At 37.2% G+C, this 21,934-nt stretch overlaps 4 protein-coding genes across 7 annotated transcripts in view; all 4 read left to right on the top strand.

Annotated features, from left to right (window-relative positions):
• The window catches only part of pacs1a (phosphofurin acidic cluster sorting protein 1a), a 41,023-nt gene extending 34,300 nt beyond the window's left edge, over positions 1 to 6,723 (top strand). For both annotated transcript variants that reach the window (XM_016244913.1, XM_016244915.1), the window contains exons 14-24: positions 1,232 to 1,336; positions 1,518 to 1,624; positions 1,771 to 1,925; positions 2,032 to 2,142; positions 2,288 to 2,402; positions 2,488 to 2,530; positions 2,781 to 2,823; positions 3,495 to 3,636; positions 3,757 to 3,989; positions 4,247 to 4,366; positions 5,636 to 6,723. In XM_016244913.1, coding sequence (XP_016100399.1) covers positions 1,232 to 1,336; positions 1,518 to 1,624; positions 1,771 to 1,925; positions 2,032 to 2,142; positions 2,288 to 2,402; positions 2,488 to 2,530; positions 2,781 to 2,823; positions 3,495 to 3,636; positions 3,757 to 3,989; positions 4,247 to 4,366; positions 5,636 to 5,754 — 1,293 coding nt within the window. In that variant the 3' untranslated portion in view covers positions 5,755 to 6,723. The remainder of the gene's footprint in view (positions 1 to 1,231; positions 1,337 to 1,517; positions 1,625 to 1,770; positions 1,926 to 2,031; positions 2,143 to 2,287; positions 2,403 to 2,487; positions 2,531 to 2,780; positions 2,824 to 3,494; positions 3,637 to 3,756; positions 3,990 to 4,246; positions 4,367 to 5,635) is intronic.
• A 1,387-nt stretch (positions 6,724 to 8,110) lies between these two features.
• LOC107560670 (immunoglobulin superfamily member 11-like) lies at positions 8,111 to 13,592 on the top strand. Of its 2 annotated transcripts, none has more exons than XM_016244911.1 (6): positions 8,111 to 8,214; positions 8,908 to 9,062; positions 11,048 to 11,246; positions 12,773 to 12,895; positions 12,987 to 13,109; positions 13,196 to 13,592. In XM_016244911.1, the coding sequence occupies exons 1-6, from the start codon at positions 8,151 to 8,153 to the stop codon at positions 13,393 to 13,395; spliced, it is 864 nt and encodes a 287-aa protein (XP_016100397.1). In that variant the 5' UTR covers positions 8,111 to 8,150; the 3' UTR covers positions 13,396 to 13,592. The 2 variants fall into 2 exon arrangements, with proteins under 2 accessions (XP_016100397.1, XP_016100396.1); XM_016244910.1 differs by having other exon boundaries at positions 12,740 to 12,895.
• LOC107560671 (coxsackievirus and adenovirus receptor homolog) lies at positions 12,687 to 15,270 on the top strand. The gene is made up of 4 exons (XM_016244912.1): positions 12,687 to 12,708; positions 14,058 to 14,244; positions 14,336 to 14,458; positions 14,545 to 15,270. The coding sequence occupies exons 2-4, from the start codon at positions 14,220 to 14,222 to the stop codon at positions 14,742 to 14,744; spliced, it is 348 nt and encodes a 115-aa protein (XP_016100398.1). The 5' UTR covers positions 12,687 to 12,708; positions 14,058 to 14,219; the 3' UTR covers positions 14,745 to 15,270.
• A 348-nt stretch (positions 15,271 to 15,618) lies between these two features.
• Positions 15,619 to 21,101, top strand: LOC107560658 (immunoglobulin superfamily member 11-like). Of its 2 annotated transcripts, none has more exons than XM_016244894.1 (6): positions 15,619 to 15,723; positions 16,417 to 16,571; positions 18,557 to 18,755; positions 20,282 to 20,404; positions 20,496 to 20,618; positions 20,705 to 21,101. In XM_016244894.1, the coding sequence occupies exons 1-6, from the start codon at positions 15,660 to 15,662 to the stop codon at positions 20,902 to 20,904; spliced, it is 864 nt and encodes a 287-aa protein (XP_016100380.1). In that variant the 5' UTR covers positions 15,619 to 15,659; the 3' UTR covers positions 20,905 to 21,101. The 2 variants fall into 2 exon arrangements, with proteins under 2 accessions (XP_016100380.1, XP_016100379.1); XM_016244893.1 differs by having other exon boundaries at positions 20,249 to 20,404.
• The last annotated feature ends 833 nt before the right edge of the window (positions 21,102 to 21,934 follow it).

Below are 21,934 nucleotides of genomic sequence, written 5' to 3'. Positions count from 1 at the left end.
TATGACGCAAATCTGCAATAATTAAATGTTAAACAACACAAATATGCTTTATGTATTTAATCCCATTCTATTAAGCAATGTCTTTGCTTCTGACCTTCGATGATTCAGTTCAACCATACTAATAAGCACAAATGACTCTAGACAAACATTTGTGTGTTTTTTTTTATTGCTGAAGTGTGTTGAAATTTCTTCTTCTGCATTCTACTGTACGGACGTAAATGTACTTTCCCTTCAGCCTGAGGCTTATTCATTTAACTTTTGGTGTGAAAAGGCTTTTATATTTGCCAAAAATATAACTTTTTTTATTTTAAAATCAAACAAGCAAGCCCTGTCCAGATTTAAAACGTAACGCAAAAGTAATGTAACGCATTACTTTCCATAAAAAGTAACTAAGTAACGTAATTAGTTACTTTTTTATGGAGTAACGCAATATTGTAATGCATTACTTTTAAAAGTAACTTTCCCCAACACTGATTGCGAGATATTATTACATAACCTGTTTAAATATATTTTAAAATGTAAATGACTGCTGTGATGCAAAGCTGAATTTTCAGCATCATTACTCCAGTCTTCAGTGTCACATGATCCTTCACGAATTGTTCTAATTTGTTGATTTGGTGCTTGGGAAACATTTCTTATCTATTTTGAAAATGGTTGTGCGGCTTAATATTTTTTTGGATACTTTTTTCTGTATATTTTGATGAATAGAAATACAGATTTATTTATTCATTTGCTGATGATAGCATATATTTGAAAAATAAATCTTTTGTAACAGTGTAAAAGGCTTTACTGTCATTTTAAATCAATTTAATGCACCATTGTTGAATAAAACTTTTCGTTTTTTAAAGCAAACTTTTGAACAGGCTTTTGATACATTTACATTGAATAAAATGAGTAAAAATATATATAGTTGAGGCAAACACCTCATGATAAATTGCAGCATTAAATTTAATTTCTCTAAAAACAAAACATAAAACATGCCTTGCAAGCATGAACCAAATGAATTAATGAATCAGTGACTATTTTGGATTCATGAACTGTTCAAACACAAATTCTTAAAAAAAGCTACATTATTTTGAAAGCAGCTGAGCTGCTGTTACACTTCTGTGAAGGTAGGTAAAATTCCTAACACCGGAAATTATACACTGCACCTTAAAGTTAAATGCTTAAAATGCTAGGCTGAGAAAACGAAGGTGAACAAGATGCTTTCAGTCATGTTTTTTATCTGTAGATGCCTAGGAAGATAGTGTACGACCAGCTCAACCAGATCTTGCTGTCTGACAGCACTCTTCCTGACAGCCTTATCCTGGTCAACGGCAGCGACTGGCAAGGACATGTAAATACCAGTCCATTTCACTTCCTGTGTGCCTGTCTGTCTGAACATAGCCGTTCTTGTGTTCAATTAATAACTGCTTTAATTTGACGTTGAACATCTGTGTTGTGTCAGTATCTTGGCACATGCTGATGTTTTTATCCATTCTGAAATAGAGTAATGACTCTGTGTGTGTGTTCTGCAGTATGTGGCTGAGCTGCTGCAGGCCCAGAAGCTGCCAGTGGTCTGCACCTGCTCTGGATCAGAAATCCAGGCCGTCCTTTCCGCCCTACTGACACGCATACAGAAATTGTAAGTGTAACTGTGGTCGAATCAGTGAGAATAAACACATGTGAAATGACAAGACTGGCTGTCAGATGATCAGATCTCATGATGTTAAATTGTGTCTGCACTGCATTGGCATTCATCTTTTCATTGTTCCTTCTTAATTCTCACAGCTGCAACTGTAACTCCATCATGCCCAAACCGGTGAAGGTGGTGGCGGTTGGAGGTCAGAGCTACTTAGGAGCCGTCTTGAGATTCTACGTCTCTCAGCTCGCCAACAAGATGTCTGATTGGCTCAGCCACATAAAGTTCCTTGTGGTGCCTGTAGGTGCGTATAAATAACACAATGATTCTGCACACAACAATGACAAAAGCTTTCCAAAAAAAAGCGACTGTCAAAAAATGCAGGATGTATCATGTGAGCGTCTCCACAGGCTCTCACCCTGTGGCCAAACACCTGGGTTCTCTGGACAATCGCTACAGTTCTTCCTTCCTGGACAGCTCATGGCGAGAGTTTTTCAGCCGCCTAGAGCCTCCTCAGACTGGTAAGTAATGCATTTGTTTAACCCTCAGTTATTTCTACAGTTATTTCAAGTGTCAACTCGATGTGGATATGCAGCATTTCTCTTTCCTGTTGAGATGTATTGTATTGGCGATTTGTCTATAGGCTTTGTGCTTGTATCTCTTCAGCTTCTTCTACTGACTTTGTGGATGTGGCCGGGCGAATTCTACAATACATCAACGGATCTACGGTTACTCATCAGCTTCCCATTGCTGAGGCCATGTTGACCTGCAAACACAAGACGTGAGTGAGATGATTTCTACCGTCCCATCATTTCATATATGTTTGATTATATTTTATAATTGTTTATTTTATTTTACTCTTCTAGGCAAGATGATGATTGCTACCAAAATTTTGTTCCATTTGTGGGTGTAAGTATATTTTGTTACACTACTGTTCAAAAGTTTGTAGTTGTAGTAAGATTTTTCAAAGCCATTTATTTGAAATAGAAATCTTTTGTAACTTTATAAATGACTTTACTGTTACTATTGATCAATTTAATGCAAATAAAAAATTATGACCCCAGAATGTATACTGTGATGTATATTGCAACATATTCCACAATCACAGCTTAATTTCCAATGATGGATAGATTTATATTAATTTTTTTTCTTGCAACAGGTGGTTAAGGTGGGATTGGTAGAGCCCAGCCCAGGATCTTCAGGTTTGTCATGTGTTTTGTTTCACCAGTAATATTGTATTACCATTAAGGATGGGAACAGAGAACCAGACAGCGGTCCCAGTGTAGTTTGATTTCTGAACAAGTGACTCTTATGAACCAGTGCAAAAACATACAGCGCAACCACTGTAGTCTGATTCCTGAATTAAGGATTCTGAGTGTTTTTTAGCTAATCTAAATATATATATATAGTATATATATATATACTATATATATATATATAGTATATATATATATACTATATATATATATATAGTATATATATATATACTATATATATATATATAGTATATATATATATACTATATATATATATATAGTATATATATATATACTATATATATATATATAGTATATATATATATACTATATATATATATATAGTATATATATATATACTATATATATATATATAGTATATATATATATACATATATATTGGACATTTTCACTTAGGGGTGTACTCACTTCTGTGAGATACTGTATGTATATATATATGTGTGTGTATGTTAAACAATTATCTGAAAATTTCACCTCTGAAAGACTGAAAATTACTCTTAAAAATGTATGTACACCTTTGTTTTATGAAATTCTCGTCACTTTGCAGAGAAATTTCCTTTTAGCTTTTTTCCAAATATTTATTTGACTCATTGTAGGTGGAGATTGTGAGGAGGGTTTGCCTTTGAGTTTGGCAGTTCCATCGACGTCTCCACCGGCTCATGGATCTCCCATTGGGATGATGAAAGATTCTGCAACGCCTCCTCCATCACCATCACTAAGCGGACTGGCTGCACTAGGGTTTGTGTACAATATCTGCACCGCTCTGCTGTTTCTCACATTGCTTTAGCTTCCAGCTATTATCTCTTTAAAAATGCTTGCCCGGTAAAAAAATCTGGTCAAACTGATTCTGTTATCTAGGAGCCCCAGCATGTCTCATGGTATGGATGCCATTGGGCTGCAGGTGGATTACTGGGTGTCGTCAGGGGCTGAGAAGCGCAAAGATGCCGAGCGGAGAGACACAGGCAATAAGATTACTTTGAAGTGTGCATTCAGATCCCTGCAGGTTAGCCGACTGCCCGGCTCCTTTGAGCTCCAGACTGGCTCTAACACCATGTCCATGACTGTGGTGACCAAGGAGAAGAACAAGAAAGGTGAGATGGTCTACTAGATTTACACATTTGTCCATTTGCTCACTGGACAAAGGTTACTTGTGTTTTTTTGACTCCATACAGTGTTTTCTAGCCCTGTAATTTCATTTGACATTTTCTTTCTTGCCCTCTGCTCTTTTTTTTTTTTTTTTCCCTGAAGCGGAGTTTTTTTTTTTGGTAGCTCTCACTGCAGTGCTACTATTGTTGTTACTCTCCATATTTATGTACCAGCTATATTTACTCACATTGCCTGTCTTCAGTCCCAACCATCTTCCTGGGGAAGAAACCGAAAGAGAGAGAGACAGAGTCAAAGAGTCAGGTCATTGAAGGCATCACAAGACTCATCTGCTCTGCCAAGAATCAACAAACCAGTCTAAGAGGTACTTATCAACGGATTTTCTCTGTTTGATTTGATGAAAAGGAATTTGTCCAAAGATGACAACCAAATATTCAAAATTTGAGGGATTAAAGTTAAAGGGATAGTTCGACGAAAAATGAAAAATTCTGTCATTAATTACTCACCCTCATGTCGTTCCAAACCTGTAAGACCTTTGTTTATCTTCGGAACACAAATGAAGATATTTTTGATGAAATCCGAGAGCTTTCTGACTCTGCATGCACAGTAACAGAGCTACCACGTTCAAGGCCCAGAAAGGTAGTAAGGACATCGGTAGAATAGTCCATGTAACATCAGTGGTTCAACCATAACTTTATGAAGCTACGAGAATACTTTTTGTGCGCAAATGAAACAAAAATAACAGCTTTATTCACCAGTTCCTCTCTTCCGTGTCAGACTTCAATGCGCGTACACGACAGTACTACGCATGTGTGTGATGCTGCTGACGCAGGAGATGGCGTTTCTGATGTAAAACCTGGATGCACTGCACCTTGTTTACAAGCAGAGGAATGCACACGTATGCACCGTGGTACTGTCGTGAATGGCGACGGAGACTGACACGGAAGAGAACAAAACGTTGAATGAAGTCATTTATTTTTGTTTTCTTTGCACACAAAAAGTATTATCGTAGCTTCATAACATTACTGTTGAACCACTGATGTTACACGGACTATTTTAAAGATGTCCTTACTACCTTTCTTGGCCTTGAAAGTGTCAGTTGCATTGCTGTCCATGCAGGGTCAGAAAGCTCTCGGATTTCATCAAAAATATCTTAATTTGTGTTCCGAAGATGAACAAAGGTCTTATGGGTTTGGAATGACATGAGAGCGAGTAATTCATGACAGAATTTTCATTTTTGGGTGAACTATCACTTAAAGATTATGACCACTAACAACTAGTCTTTGTTGTTTATGGCCCTGAAAGGTCTGAGACCATTGCCAAAGTGTTTAGTTTCCATTTTCCTACCTGAATATTCAGTGTATTTATTTGATTGAGAGGTTCAATATAAAAATGAACAAGAATTTCAGAATGTCTTGGTATTTGTTTTGTCCACATGAGCCATGTCACACATTTGTTTATTTGACTAGTGACCTAGAAATAATGCAGATTGCTTCACATTTCATAGTCATAATAACCACACCTTTTGTTTGAAATTTGTCCAAATTCACGTTCAAGTTATATTTTTAGTGTCGCAGCCATTTGGATCCTGTCTATCGAAAGCCATTTAACTCATGAAATGAACATGTTTCAGTGTCTGTAGATGGAATGGAGTGGAATGATGTGAAGTTCTTCCAGCTGGCGTCTCAGTGGCCCACTCATGTAAAGTACTTCCCCGTGGGGCTGTTCGGCTACAACAAATCATCCTCCTAGTGACCTCTGGGGGGAAAAAACATGGTGAAGTTTCCCAACCCTGCTTGCTGCGGCCTTCAGACGGAATGGGCCAGTTATTGTTCTTGAGGTGGTCATGCTTACTGTATGCGACAGATACTTGAGCCAAAGTGGAAGATGTTGAATTTCTCATCTGTAATTGGTGGGATTATCTGATTTGTTTTGGCCTTTAGAGGGCCAGAGCAGACAAAAGACTTAAGGATAAATAATGTGGGTTGAGAATATTATATATTAATCTTTTCTACCAGTGTTTTGTCTGCTGTGCGATTCATGACGCAATAATATCCCAATATTTATATTTAAATGGTACTTGATATTAGTGATTTAAAGTCTTTTGTTGTACAACTTTAATGTATGAATAGTGTTACTTCACCTGACTGAATCTGACATCCAAAGCTTCTCAAAGGCCCTTTGTTTGTAAAAAAAAAAAAAAAAGCCTTTACTTTATTAAAGAATTGTTTTTTGTCTATGTATAAAATATTCTTCTGTCCACTTGTATAGAAATATATTTCCTTAAGTGATTTTAACTAGTAATCAAAGCATGTACTGTATGTGTATGTGCTTACATCAGGGTTTGGCGAAGCTGCTATGGACACCTTATCCATTCCACTGTGGTTCTGAGATCTCTTTGCCGCTATTAATTTATTAATCTGCTATGACTAAAAGTAATCACTGGTCTCTACCTCCCCAATGCCTTCCATAACAAAGATGATTATCAGAGATGACTAATAATAAGGGTAAATGTGACACTGGTTTATTTTGTACCTTCCAAGTGACCTAAGACAATGTTTGGAAATCGTGGTACCATTACTGCCTTTCTAACTCTGTTGTGCTAAACCTAGTTAGTTTGCATGATGCAGTATATTGATCAGTATGATTGCAGTAAACGTGGTTATTTTGATAACACTACATGTGAAAAGTCAGTATTGTATACTGTATTTTGGTCTATAAAGCTGTAGTGTGATATTTTGACATTTACGTTAAATGTAAAATAAGTAATAAATCTATTGTAATCTGTTTGTTTTCTTTTTGTTTAAAATGTTCGAATGCTGAAAATGTGTACATTTGTTGCATTATCTGTAAGAAATGGGCTCAGCTGAAGTTCATCATTTAGCACAATGGTTTTCAAACTCAGAAAATTCATAAACTGGTTTTTAAAAAAAGTCAACGTTTTCCCCAGTTAATATAGTACACAAACGTAACTTTTTTTTTTTCACAATATACACTTTATATATACACTACCTTTTAAAATTTTGCAGTGAGCAAGGTCTTTTTTAAAGATGTTTTGCTACTTTGAAGGTACTTTTATTTAGCAAGAATGCATGTGATAGACACTTTTATATTGTTATAATGTATAATATAATGCGATAATTCTTGAGTACCAAATCATATTCAAGCATACTGGAATGATTTCTGAAGGATCATGTGACACTGAAGACCAGAGTAATGACTGCTGAAAATATTTGCAGTAATTACATTTTAAAATATATCAAAATAGAAAACAGTTACTTTATAATAATATTTCACTATTTTTACTGTATTTTTTGAGACTTTCAAAAAGATTTGTAACTATCACAAATTTGGAATGGTAGTGTATACACAGAAAAAAGGTTTAAAATGGTACCTTTTGGGGTACAACAGCTTGTCCCTGGAGCAGTACCCTCAAAATGAAAAACGAAAATTAGCCCATAAATTACTCACCCTCAATTTATCCTAGGTGTATGTGACTTTCTTCTTTCAGACGAATCCAGTCCGAGTTATATAAAAAATTGTCTTTGATCTTTCAAGCTGTTTAATGCCAGTCAGCCGGTGTTGCAGTGCATCAGTCCAAAAGAAGTGAAATAAAAAGCATGCATCCATAAAAAAAAGTGTCTCACACACCTCCGGGGGGTGAACAAAGGCCTTCTGCAGTGACTCGATGCGTTTTTGTAAAAAAAATCCATATATATTCATATATAACTTGTAGTAAAACGTATCCTTAAGGTACTAATACGTACCTATTAGGGGTAAAAAAGGTGCAAATATGTCCTTTTAAGGGTACTGCTCCAGGGACAAGCTGTTGTACCCCAAAAGGTACAATTCTGGCCCCTTATTTTTCTGTGTATATCTACCCTAATATTTTAGGTAGGGGGTTCCACCTCAAGGGATCATCACATTTGTGGGTCTGTGCCATAAAGTTTACAAGCCGTGATTCAGCAGATGCACTACAGGGACAGGTGAACTATTCAATGTGCGTGTTATGGAGAAACAGTGAGAGGGAGGGTGGGAGATAAAGGGAGAGAGAACTGCCCCCCTTTAATGCCCAATAACCCAGTTATGCCTGTCCAGTCAGAGCCAGTGAGGTTTGAAGGGGGAAACACACACAGATCCTCTCAGTGATGGGCTGTACAGGATGGAGGCTCCTCTGGCTGGCCTGCTTGGCATCCACTTTTCTTCAATATGGTGCGTGTTGATTTCATTCTTAATATTAGGCTGTTAAAAAACGTGACTTGGGCAGAAGAACATTTACACAACTACAGAAAACTTCTACTTGGCAACTTGCAGAAAGCTGATTTCAGTTTTGCACATTTCGAAAGCAGGGTTAACATGCTGTAACATACCATAACAATGTTGTTCATTTTACAAAACCTTTAGAAATCAATTCTTATTAGATGTGAAATTTTTAAATGAGGTATCATAAAACCAGTGTGCAACAAAGATCCCAAAGGTCATCTGAGCTTTTTTGTAATATGTTTTCAGTGTAACGTTACAATAATTGAAATATTTCTAATTTGGGTCAGTTTTTTTAGAAGAAGAAATGAACCCCATTGTTCTCTCTGTTGGTGTATTTGTCCTTGCCAAGGCTGCCAACTGTAATTAAGGCTTTAGAGTCACTGTGGTTTCCCACACACACACACACACACACAAAGGCCTGGGGGTGGCAGGATAGTGGGGGTGGGACTCATCATTACAGTAATGAGACAGCCATTGAGATGGAAGGAGAGAGCTTAAGAGCTACACAGCAGAACTGTGGAATAAATGGGCCTGCAAGTGATGTGTCATTGCCAATTGTTTGAAATAAGAAAAATGGCCACTATTCAAGTGCAAACGTGCATTAAAATGATCCCGCTTGAGTGTTTCCCCTACCCCATTCAGGTGCAGTCCGGGTGACCATGGGGGAGTCTGGTGTGGAGGTTGTGCAGGGAGATTCTGTCACACTGCCCTGTTCATTCTTCACCATGATGCCCTTGTTCAGACTCAGCATCATCTGGACTCTGACCCCGCTCTCAGACCCCGACTCCCCCATGCAGGTCAGTCTATCGATCTATCAATTCATTTGACTAAAAGTTTCATAGAATGAATGGACTGAACTGTGACAATGATCAACTAGTAGAACTTAAGGCCTATTTACACCAAAAATGATAACTATTACTTTAACTATGACCAAGATTTAAAAATAGAGAATAATGGAGTCCATAATTATAATGTTTTTTTTCACCTGATGAACAATTAGAACATTGACAGCCAATCAAAATCCATCAAACTTTAAAGTGTGGAACTTGAGGCCAGGACACACCAAGCCGATGGTTGGTCACGGGCTAATGTCAGGCCGTCGGTGAGTGTCTGTTGGGCTAGTTTTTGCAATGTGTTTCACATGTTGGCGGCAGTTCGCCCCATTTAACATGTTGAATCGTGTCGGGGCCACAGGTGTGAGAGTGAGAAATCTGATTGGACGTTCAGTTTAGCGAACGAGTCAATGCAAGAGAATTAATGCATAAATGATTAAAACAGGCAAACGAGCATTCCAGTATGCAAATATTTTCATAACAAGCCATATAGTCCACTAAAAATGAAAAGTTTAATCTTTTACTCAACACCATGTCGTTCCAAACCTATATGAGTATATTTTTTTATTTTTTATTTATTTATATAAAGGTAAATGTAATCTCTTATAATACTAGGTAAAGAAAATTTGAGGAATAAATTAAAGGGAACACAACATGTCAATATGTTGTCTTAATGTACATATCTAGTGAGCACACAATAAGTTGTATTAGCAACACTTTGAAAACAGTTTGAAAATACAACTGATCTCCATTACTTTTTAATTCATTAAAAAGAAAAAAACACTTTAGGTTTCAATATCTTCGATATGGAAATAACCTTTACTGTACCTTCTGATCACACTGCAAAAACAAAAAAAAAAAGTTTGGTCTTGCTTTCCAGTCTAAACATTCTGAAATCAAGATACATTAATACATTTACTCCAGAAGCAACATGACACAAATTCACTGACTGATATTTGTTCTTGTTTTAAGCATAAAGTCACTTAATGCTCATTGTTTTTATGACTCTTGATTTGAGGATGTTTAGATATTGGAATACAAAAATACTGAGGAAGACTAATTTTTTTACAATGTACGCAACATTGAATTTCATGACTAAGAATTTATTTTATTTAATGCCGTGACTTTATGAATGTAAGACTTTCAGTTCACTTTTAAGACCCTTCAGCGAAGGCCTTAAACTATGGATTGGTGAATTAAGACTTTTTAAGACCCACAGAAACCCTGAAAAAGATAATTTGAAGAATGATGGAAACCAAACAGTTTCACTTCACATTGACTTGCATTGTATTTACTGTTCATATAATGCAAGTCAATAGGAAACAAAACTGCTTAGTTACCAACATTCTTCAAAATATCTTTGCTTCCTGCAGAAAAATAAAGTCATATAGGTTTAGAACGACATGGGGGTGTGAGTAAAAGACTGAAATGTCATTTTTTGTTGGGCTATCACTTTAAAATACCTTAAAACCTGTTGGTCTGGATGATAAAGTTATTGTTATTATATAATTCTTAGTGTAAACAGACTTTAGTTAGACGCAATATTGAATCCCAGATGAAAAATAAAGCTGTGAGGGTTAGGATGCATCTCAGTCAGCTCCCTAGTTCACTAGTCAGGGAACTGACCGGGGGTTCAAACATTTTAAACGTTAAACAGGAATAAAATAAAAGTCATAACGACATTGGCCAGGGTCCTTGACTAGAGTCCAAATTCATGTACACTATATACTGCTTCACAAGCTGATTCAGGTGTCAGCTGAGATTTTAGTCTTTACAATGACATGCACTGTATAAAGGTACTAGATCACATTTCCAACGTTTTTGGAAAGATGTTTTGTCAGCTGAACCATTGCCATGTTAAACAACTACAATTCTCATTTTCATTCTTGTCAAAAATACTGTAAATATGAGTATGATCTGTAAGGACTGGTATCTCTGTCGTTGTGCAGGTGATCGTGTATGATCATGGACAGGTGATTGAAAGTCCTTCATTCATGGGCAGGGTGGGATTTGTGGGAATGCCCTGGAGCGCGGACATCATTTTGAACTACACGCGTGTCTCTGACGCTGGAGTCTATCGCTGTGTGGTCAGCAACCCACCTGAGACTGGAGACCCTGGCATAGGAGAGCTCAGCCTCACTGTTTTGGGTATCATATACTGCATCATAATAGTCATACTAATAGCTATTTCACAGCTAACTATGCAATATCACACGAGCAAAAGTGCTGTCGCACTGCTGCGATTCTAAACACAACACACTAGGTCAAACAATCAAACCAACAACACGACTGCAAGTGTGATGTGGCTTTTATATAACAGTTCCGTAAACATCAAATTGAGTAACTTACATTTGAGACACAGTATTGCAAGTTAAAACAGTCTGATGTCGCTCCGTCAACGAAAATAGGTCCAAACAAAGACACAAGTGGTGCAGGAATGTTCCTGAATGAATCGGTTGTGTTGAGCGAATCGGTTGAATCAATGACTCACTCACAGAAACAGTCGCTTATCGCCAACTACTGGCGAAACGAAGTAACCTGTAAAAAAATCACTGATAATGGCTCAATTTGGATTAGCATACTAGCATATTACGTTTTCACCATATAAAGAAAAATTATACAAAAATTGTAGTTTTTTCATATTTAATGTTGTCGATGTTCATAACAGTCTCCTAACAGAAAAACGGTTGTTATTAGCAAACTAAAACTATTAAAATAGTTTTCATTAATTTAAATAAAGCTGAACTAAAATAAACTATTAATATGCTGAAATCTAAAAAAAAAAACAACCTAAAAACGAAAAAAAATAAAATGTTGTATTGGAAGCTAACTGAAGTAATATCCCATTCCAAGCTAACAATTTTTGGTTCCCAGAACATTCCCTGTTGGTTAGCCAGGAAAGTTTTCTTAACGTAAATAGAACGTTCCCTTTAGGTTATAGAGGAATGTTCTGGGAACGTTCTATTTACATTCCTAGAAGGTTCCCAGAATGTTCTCCTAACCTCTTTACTCCGACATACCACTACTGGACATCAGTAATCCAGCACTCCCGCGTCCCGTAGAGTAAGTGGCATGGAAGACGGACGGCTATGGACCTCAACAATCAGTACTACAAACCATGTCTACAAACCAAAAACTAACCTCTGGGAACGTTCTCAAGTTTAGGTTATGAAAAAAGAACCTCCAGGGAACGCTCCTAGAATGTTATTTGGTTCACAAAAAATAACCAAATGGGAACCATATGGGAACGTGAGGGGAACAGTGCTACAATTACTAAAATCTAAAAAGCTAAATATCCATATAAAAAAAAGTGACAAAGGTAAATAACAAAAATTACTAAAACTTAAAATAAATATAAAAGTTAAAGAAAGCTCATTTGAAATATTCATAAAAACTATAAAAAATAAAATAACAGTGAACCATAATACCGCAGATTAAGGAGGCCAGGATGGTCAGCCAAACCACATTTTGCAACCACATTTCCACCAGTGTTTGGGCAGCATATTATTATTATTTTTTGCCTACATTCAGACATGATTCATTTCAGATCCTGCTGCTATACTTCACATAATATGTTTAACTCTTTCTCCTTGTAGGCCTATGAGTTCAGGTTTCATAACTTTTTCTCTGTGTGTGTGCAGCACCTCCGTCTCTTCCTGTGTGTCTATGGGAAGGGGACACCGACGCTGGAGGCAATGTGCTACTGTCCTGTGTGGTGGCGGAGGGCTTTCCTACTCCACAGGTGATCTGGGAAAAGCTAGAACCGGATAAGATGACACTGCCAGTGAACAAGGATGGTAAAAAAAAAAAAAAAAAAAAGTTTTATTACAGAGGTACAAAACACATCAGGCATGCAGAAACAATTTTTCATACCTGTATCTGTCACAGGGGACACGATGGGCTCGGTGCACATTGCCAATGTGTCTGCGCAGACCTCTGGCCTCTACCGCTGCTCAGTGACCAACCCACTGGGAACCCAGCACTGCTACATTAACCTGTCTGTCTACACACGTGAGTCTCTCTGTACTGCAGGATTGAAATGACATGGGAGTGAGTAAATGACAGATTTGTTTCCTTTCTTTTCTGTGAATGTGTAGCTCCGGATAATTCTCCTGGCATCCTGCAGGGGGTGCTGTTGAGTCTCTCCATGGCCCTGCTCCTGCTGGCTCTGATGGTGCTGGTGCTGTGGCTCCACCGTTCGGCACAGGAGAGCAAATGGAGGAACAGCCATGAGGAAGATGAGTGCTATAATGAGATCAAATACACACCCTCTCTCATTAAACGCTCTTTTGTTTGAGACAAGGACAGGAAGTGATCATCTGGATCATTGCTGCACTAATCTATTGTGAAGGCCAGTTTGTGTCAAAGGGGAGAACATTGGCTAAATAAAGCACAGATTTATACTTTTTCTGATAAATAATCCTTTGTGGTCCAGTGCTTTTTAAGTGCTTAAATGCATTAAAGTTACCCTAAAGACTACAGTCACTATTGTAAACAAACATAAAAAAAATGTTTATCCTTAGGTAATCGATAGCACGCCACAAATGCTATAAAATACATTTTAATTGTATTTAACCCAGAATATAAATTTAGGGACTTCTAAAGCACAAGCTGTACATAATCTAAACAGACAATCAGAAGTCACTATAAATGAATGCAAGTGGAGTATGGTCTTTTGGTAGATATGTATATGCTTTGTAGAGGGTGATATTGGACATCGATTTCATTCGGTAAATTCATACATGGCTTAAAGTTGATTGTAATTGCGTTTGTCTTTGGAATTAAACCTCCAATTTAACTAATAAAAATGTGGATCACCAAGCATTTTTAGTTTGAGAAAATTCATTTGTGAGTTAATCTGAAACTTTTTGCATATTTTCATTTTGTTTGTATATGTACATATATATTTTATATATATATATATATATATATATATATATATAAAGAGAGAGAGAGAAGGTTTCATAACTTTTTCTCTGTGTGTGTGCAGCACCTCCGTCTCTTCCTGTGTGTCTATGGGAAGGGGACACCGACGCTGGAGGCAATGTGCTACTGTCCTGTGTGGTGGCGGAGGGCTTTCCTACTCCACAGGTGATCTGGGAAAAGCTAGAACCGGATAAGATGACACTGCCAGTGAACAAGGATGGTAAAAAAAAAAAAAAAAAAAAGCTTTATTACAGAGGTACAAAACACATCAGGCATGCAGAAACAATTTTTCATACCTGTATCTGTCACAGGGGACACGATGGGCTCGGTGCACATTGCCAATGTGTCTGCGCAGACCTCTGGCCTCTACCGCTGCTCAGTGACCAACCCACTGGGAACCCAGCACTGCTACATTAACCTGTCTGTCTACACACGTGAGTCTCTCTGTACTGCAGGATTGAAATGACATGGGAGTGAGTAAATGACAGATTTGTTTCCTTTCTTTTCTGTGAATGTGTAGCTCCGGATAATTCTCCTGGCATCCTGCAGGGGGTGCTGTTGAGTCTCTCCATGGCCCTGCTCCTGCTGGCTCTGATGGTGCTGGTGCTGTGGCTCCACCGTTCGGCACAGGAGAGCAAATGGAGGAACAGCCATGAGGAAGATGAGTGCTATAATGAGATCAAATACACACCCTCTCTCATTAAACGCTCTTTTGTTTGAGACAAGGACAGGAAGTGATCATCTGGATCATTGCTGCACTAATCTATTGTGAAGGCCAGTTTGTGTCAAAGGGGAGAACATTGGCTAAATAAAGCACAGATTTATACTTTTTCTGATAAATAATCCTTTGTGGTCCAGTGCTTTTTAAGTGCTTAAATGCATTAAAGTTACCCTAAAGACTACAGTCACTATTGTAAACAAACATAAAAAATTTTTTTATCCTTAGGTAATCGATAGCACGCCACAAATGCTATAAAATACATTTTAATTGTATTTAACCCAGAATATAAATTTAGGGACTTCTAAAGCACAAGCTGTACATAATCTAAACAGACAATCAGAAGTCACTATAAATGAATGCAAGTGGAGTATGGTCTTTTGGTAGATATGTATATGCTTTGTAGAGGGTGATATTGGACATCGATTTCATTCGGTAAATTCATACATGGCTTAAAGTTGATTGTAATTGCGTTTGTCTTTGGAATTAAACCTCCAATTTAACTAATAAAAATGTGGATCACCAAGCATTTTTAGTTTGAGAAAATTCATTTGTGAGTTAATCTGAAACTTTTTGCATATTTTCATTTTGTTTGTATATGTACATATATATTTTATATATATATATATATATATATATATATATATAAAGAGAGAGAGAGAGGTAGGGGGTTCCACCTCAAGGGATCATCACATTTGTGGGTCTGTGCCATAAAGTTTACAAGCCGTGATTCAGCAGATGCACTACAGGGACAGGTGAACTATTCAATGTGCGTGTTATGGAGAAACAGTGAGAGGGAGGGTGGGAGATAAAGGGAGAGAGAACTGCCCCCCTTTAATGCCCAATAACCCAGTTATGCCTGTCCAGTCAGAGCCAGTGAGGTTTGAAGGGGGAAACACACACAGATCCTCTCAGTGATGGGCTGTACAGGATGGAGGCTCCTCTGGCTGGCCTGCTTGGCATCCACTTTTCTTCAATATGGTGCGTGTTGATTTCATTCTTAATATTAGGCTGTTAAAAAACGTGACTTGGGCAGAAGAACATTTACACAACTACAGAAAACTTCTACTTGGCAACTTGCAGAAAGCTGATTTCAGTTTTGCACATTTCGAAAGCAGGGTTAACATGCTGTAACATACCATAACAATGTTGTTCATTTTACAAAACCTTTAGAAATCAATTCTTATTAGATGTGAAATTTTTAAATGAGGTATCATAAAACCAGTGTGCAACAAAGATCCCAAAGGTCATCTGAGCTTTTTTGTAATATGTTTTCAGTGTAACGTTACAATAATTGAAATATTTCTAATTTGGGTCAGTTTTTTTAGAAGAAGAAATGAACCCCATTGTTCTCTCTGTTGGTGTATTTGTCCTTGCCAAGGCTGCCAACTGTAATTAAGGCTTTAGAGTCACTGTGGTTTCCCACACACACACACACACACACAAAGGCCTGGGGGTGGCAGGATAGTGGGGGTGGGACTCATCATTACAGTAATGAGACAGCCATTGAGATGGAAGGAGAGAGCTTAAGAGCTACACAGCAGAACTGTGGAATAAATGGGCCTGCAAGTGATGTGTCATTGCCAATTGTTTGAAATAAGAAAAATGGCCACTATTCAAGTGCAAACGTGCATTAAAATGATCCCGCTTGAGTGTTTCCCCTACCCCATTCAGGTGCAGTCCGGGTGACCATGGGGGAGTCTGGTGTGGAGGTTGTGCAGGGAGATTCTGTCACACTGCCCTGTTCATTCTTCACCATGATGCCCTTGTTCAGACTCAGCATCATCTGGACTCTGACCCCGCTCTCAGACCCCGACTCCCCCATGCAGGTCAGTCTATCGATCTATCAATTCATTTGACTAAAAGTTTCATAGAATGAATGGACTGAACTGTGACAATGATCAACTAGTAGAACTTAAGGCCTATTTACACCAAAAATGATAACTATTACTTTAACTATGACCAAGATTTAAAAATAGAGAATAATGGAGTCCATAATTATAATGTTTTTTTTCACCTGATGAACAATTAGAACATTGACAGCCAATCAAAATCCATCAAACTTTAAAGTGTGGAACTTGAGGCCAGGACACACCAAGCCGATGGTTGGTCACGGGCTAATGTCAGGCCGTCGGTGAGTGTCTGTTGGGCTAGTTTTTGCAATGTGTTTCACATGTTGGCGGCAGTTCGCCCCATTTAACATGTTGAATCGTGTCGGGGCCACAGGTGTGAGAGTGAGAAATCTGATTGGACGTTCAGTTTAGCGAACGAGTCAATGCAAGAGAATTAATGCATAAATGATTAAAACAGGCAAACGAGCATTCCAGTATGCAAATATTTTCATAACAAGCCATATAGTCCACTAAAAATGAAAAGTTTAATCTTTTACTCAACACCATGTCGTTCCAAACCTATATGAGTATATTTTTTTATTTTTTATTTATTTATATAAAGGTAAATGTAATCTCTTATAATACTAGGTAAAGAAAATTTGAGGAATAAATTAAAGGGAACACAACATGTCAATATGTTGTCTTAATGTACATATCTAGTGAGCACACAATAAGTTGTATTAGCAACACTTTGAAAACAGTTTGAAAATACAACTGATCTCCATTACTTTTTAATTCATTAAAAAGAAAAAAACACTTTAGGTTTCAATATCTTCGATATGGAAATAACCTTTACTGTACCTTCTGATCACACTGCAAAAACAAAAAAAAAAAGTTTGGTCTTGCTTTCCAGTCTAAACATTCTGAAATCAAGATACATTAATACATTTACTCCAGAAGCAACATGACACAAATTCACTGACTGATATTTGTTCTTGTTTTAAGCATAAAGTCACTTAATGCTCATTGTTTTTATGACTCTTGATTTGAGGATGTTTAGATATTGGAATACAAAAATACTGAGGAAGACTAATTTTTTTACAATGTACGCAACATTGAATTTCATGACTAAGAATTTATTTTATTTAATGCCGTGACTTTATGAATGTAAGACTTTCAGTTCACTTTTAAGACCCTTCAGCGAAGGCCTTAAACTATGGATTGGTGAATTAAGACTTTTTAAGACCCACAGAAACCCTGAAAAAGATAATTTGAAGAATGATGGAAACCAAACAGTTTCACTTCACATTGACTTGCATTGTATTTACTGTTCATATAATGCAAGTCAATAGGAAACAAAACTGCTTAGTTACCAACATTCTTCAAAATATCTTTGCTTCCTGCAGAAAAATAAAGTCATATAGGTTTAGAACGACATGGGGGTGTGAGTAAAAGACTGAAATGTCATTTTTTGTTGGGCTATCACTTTAAAATACCTTAAAACCTGTTGGTCTGGATGATAAAGTTATTGTTATTATATAATTCTTAGTGTAAACAGACTTTAGTTAGACGCAATATTGAATCCCAGATGAAAAATAAAGCTGTGAGGGTTAGGATGCATCTCAGTCAGCTCCCTAGTTCACTAGTCAGGGAACTGACCGGGGGTTCAAACATTTTAAACGTTAAACAGGAATAAAATAAAAGTCATAACGACATTGGCCAGGGTCCTTGACTAGAGTCCAAATTCATGTACACTATATACTGCTTCACAAGCTGATTCAGGTGTCAGCTGAGATTTTAGTCTTTACAATGACATGCACTGTATAAAGGTACTAGATCACATTTCCAACGTTTTTGGAAAGATGTTTTGTCAGCTGAACCATTGCCATGTTAAACAACTACAATTCTCATTTTCATTCTTGTCAAAAATACTGTAAATATGAGTATGATCTGTAAGGACTGGTATCTCTGTCGTTGTGCAGGTGATCGTGTATGATCATGGACAGGTGATTGAAAGTCCTTCATTCATGGGCAGGGTGGGATTTGTGGGAATGCCCTGGAGCGCGGACATCATTTTGAACTACACGCGTGTCTCTGACGCTGGAGTCTATCGCTGTGTGGTCAGCAACCCACCTGAGACTGGAGACCCTGGCATAGGAGAGCTCAGCCTCACTGTTTTGGGTATCATATACTGCATCATAATAGTCATACTAATAGCTATTTCACAGCTAACTATGCAATATCACACGAGCAAAAGTGCTGTCGCACTGCTGCGATTCTAAACACAACACACTAGGTCAAACAATCAAACCAACAACACGACTGCAAGTGTGATGTGGCTTTTATATAACAGTTCCGTAAACATCAAATTGAGTAACTTACATTTGAGACACAGTATTGCAAGTTAAAACAGTCTGATGTCGCTCCGTCAACGAAAATAGGTCCAAACAAAGACACAAGTGGTGCAGGAATGTTCCTGAATGAATCGGTTGTGTTGAGCGAATCGGTTGAATCAATGACTCACTCACAGAAACAGTCGCTTATCGCCAACTACTGGCGAAACGAAGTAACCTGTAAAAAAATCACTGATAATGGCTCAATTTGGATTAGCATACTAGCATATTACGTTTTCACCATATAAAGAAAAATTATACAAAAATTGTAGTTTTTTCATATTTAATGTTGTCGATGTTCATAACAGTCTCCTAACAGAAAAACGGTTGTTATTAGCAAACTAAAACTATTAAAATAGTTTTCATTAATTTAAATAAAGCTGAACTAAAATAAACTATTAATATGCTGAAATCTAAAAAAAAAAACAACCTAAAAACGAAAAAAAATAAAATGTTGTATTGGAAGCTAACTGAAGTAATATCCCATTCCAAGCTAACAATTTTTGGTTCCCAGAACATTCCCTGTTGGTTAGCCAGGAAAGTTTTCTTAACGTAAATAGAACGTTCCCTTTAGGTTATAGAGGAATGTTCTGGGAACGTTCTATTTACATTCCTAGAAGGTTCCCAGAATGTTCTCCTAACCTCTTTACTCCGACATACCACTACTGGACATCAGTAATCCAGCACTCCCGCGTCCCGTAGAGTAAGTGGCATGGAAGACGGACGGCTATGGACCTCAACAATCAGTACTACAAACCATGTCTACAAACCAAAAACTAACCTCTGGGAACGTTCTCAAGTTTAGGTTATGAAAAAAGAACCTCCAGGGAACGCTCCTAGAATGTTATTTGGTTCACAAAAAATAACCAAATGGGAACCATATGGGAACGTGAGGGGAACAGTGCTACAATTACTAAAATCTAAAAAGCTAAATATCCATATAAAAAAAAGTGACAAAGGTAAATAACAAAAATTACTAAAACTTAAAATAAATATAAAAGTTAAAGAAAGCTCATTTGAAATATTCATAAAAACTATAAAAAATAAAATAACAGTGAACCATAATACCGCAGATTAAGGAGGCCAGGATGGTCAGCCAAACCACATTTTGCAACCACATTTCCACCAGTGTTTGGGCAGCATATTATTATTATTTTTTGCCTACATTCAGACATGATTCATTTCAGATCCTGCTGCTATACTTCACATAATATGTTTAACTCTTTCTCCTTGTAGGCCTATGAGTTCAGGTTTCATAACTTTTTCTCTGTGTGTGTGCAGCACCTCCGTCTCTTCCTGTGTGTCTATGGGAAGGGGACACCGACGCTGGAGGCAATGTGCTACTGTCCTGTGTGGTGGCGGAGGGCTTTCCTACTCCACAGGTGATCTGGGAAAAGCTAGAACCGGATAAGATGACACTGCCAGTGAACAAGGATGGTAAAAAAAAAAAAAAAAAAAAGCTTTATTACAGAGGTACAAAACACATCAGGCATGCAGAAACAATTTTTCATACCTGTATCTGTCACAGGGGACACGATGGGCTCGGTGCACATTGCCAATGTGTCTGCGCAGACCTCTGGCCTCTACCGCTGCTCAGTGACCAACCCACTGGGAACCCAGCACTGCTACATTAACCTGTCTGTCTACACACGTGAGTCTCTCTGTACTGCAGGATTGAAATGACATGGGAGTGAGTAAATGACAGATTTGTTTCCTTTCTTTTCTGTGAATGTGTAGCTCCGGATAATTCTCCTGGCATCCTGCAGGGGGTGCTGTTGAGTCTCTCCATGGCCCTGCTCCTGCTGGCTCTGATGGTGCTGGTGCTGTGGCTCCACCGTTCGGCACAGGAGAGCAAATGGAGGAACAGCCATGAGGAAGATGAGTGCTATAATGAGATCAAATACACACCCTCTCTCATTAAACGCTCTTTTGTTTGAGACAAGGACAGGAAGTGATCATCTGGATCATTGCTGCACTAATCTATTGTGAAGGCCAGTTTGTGTCAAAGGGGAGAACATTGGCTAAATAAAGCACAGATTTATACTTTTTCTGATAAATAATCCTTTGTGGTCCAGTGCTTTTTAAGTGCTTAAATGCATTAAAGTTACCCTAAAGACTACAGTCACTATTGTAAACAAACATAAAAAAAATGTTTATCCTTAGGTAATCGATAGCACGCCACAAATGCTATAAAATACATTTTAATTGTATTTAACCCAGAATATAAATTTAGGGACTTCTAAAGCACAAGCTGTACATAATCTAAACAGACAATCAGAAGTCACTATAAATGAATGCAAGTGGAGTATGGTCTTTTGGTAGATATGTATATGCTTTGTAGAGGGTGATATTGGACATCGATTTCATTCGGTAAATTCATACATGGCTTAAAGTTGATTGTAATTGCGTTTGTCTTTGGAATTAAACCTCCAATTTAACTAATAAAAATGTGGATCACCAAGCATTTTTAGTTTGAGAAAATTCATTTGTGAGTTAATCTGAAACTTTTTGCATATTTTCATTTTGTTTGTATATGTACATATATATATATATATATATATATATATAAAGAGAGAGAGAGAATAATGACTGCTGAAAATTTAGCTTTTCCATCACAAGAATAAATTACATTTTAAAATAGAAAAGTTTTTACATTGTAATAACCTCCCTGAGCATAAAAGACTTTCAAAAACATTACAGACCCCAAATACTTGAACCGTAGTGTATATAATTTATAGTCAGTTTATTAAATTGCTACAATTCATTAATTAAATGGAGAACTAGTCAAATTAGTCACTTGTAACGCTACTGATTCAAATCGATATAAATGACTTTTATTCCTATAGTTTGTGAATCAAATTTACCAGCCTCTACATACATTTTGACACGGAGGAAAAAAAAGATCAATGGATTCACAAAAAGACTGTTTTGCAAACAATGACACAAAAAAGCTTTAATTTAAATAGG

This window comes from Sinocyclocheilus grahami, unplaced genomic scaffold, assembly GCF_001515645.1.
Source record: "Sinocyclocheilus grahami isolate Dianchi unplaced genomic scaffold, SAMN03320097.WGS_v1.1 scaffold738.1, whole genome shotgun sequence".
In the NCBI taxonomy this organism is placed as follows: Eukaryota; Metazoa; Chordata; class Actinopteri; order Cypriniformes; family Cyprinidae; genus Sinocyclocheilus; species Sinocyclocheilus grahami.
The sequence above is the reverse complement of the archived record's forward strand: the minus strand, read 5'-3'. Positions and strand labels throughout refer to the sequence as shown.

Coding starts and splice junctions, on each gene's coding strand:
- LOC107560670 (XM_016244910.1), top strand. CDS start 8,151: ATGGGCTGTACAGGATGGAGGCTCCTCTGGCTGGCCTGCTTGGCATCC. Junction 8,215..8,907: donor ATCCACTTTTCTTCAATATG/GTGCGTGTTGAT, acceptor TACCCCATTCAG/GTGCAGTCCGGGTGACCATG. Junction 11,247..12,739: donor GCTCAGCCTCACTGTTTTGG/GTATCATATACT, acceptor GTGTGTGTGCAG/CACCTCCGTCTCTTCCTGTG.
- LOC107560658 (XM_016244893.1), top strand. CDS start 15,660: ATGGGCTGTACAGGATGGAGGCTCCTCTGGCTGGCCTGCTTGGCATCC. Junction 18,756..20,248: donor GCTCAGCCTCACTGTTTTGG/GTATCATATACT, acceptor GTGTGTGTGCAG/CACCTCCGTCTCTTCCTGTG. Junction 20,405..20,495: donor ACTGCCAGTGAACAAGGATG/GTAAAAAAAAAA, acceptor TATCTGTCACAG/GGGACACGATGGGCTCGGTG.
- LOC107560671 (XM_016244912.1), top strand. CDS start 14,220: ATGACACTGCCAGTGAACAAGGATG. Junction 14,245..14,335: donor ACTGCCAGTGAACAAGGATG/GTAAAAAAAAAA, acceptor TATCTGTCACAG/GGGACACGATGGGCTCGGTG. Junction 14,459..14,544: donor TAACCTGTCTGTCTACACAC/GTGAGTCTCTCT, acceptor GTGAATGTGTAG/CTCCGGATAATTCTCCTGGC.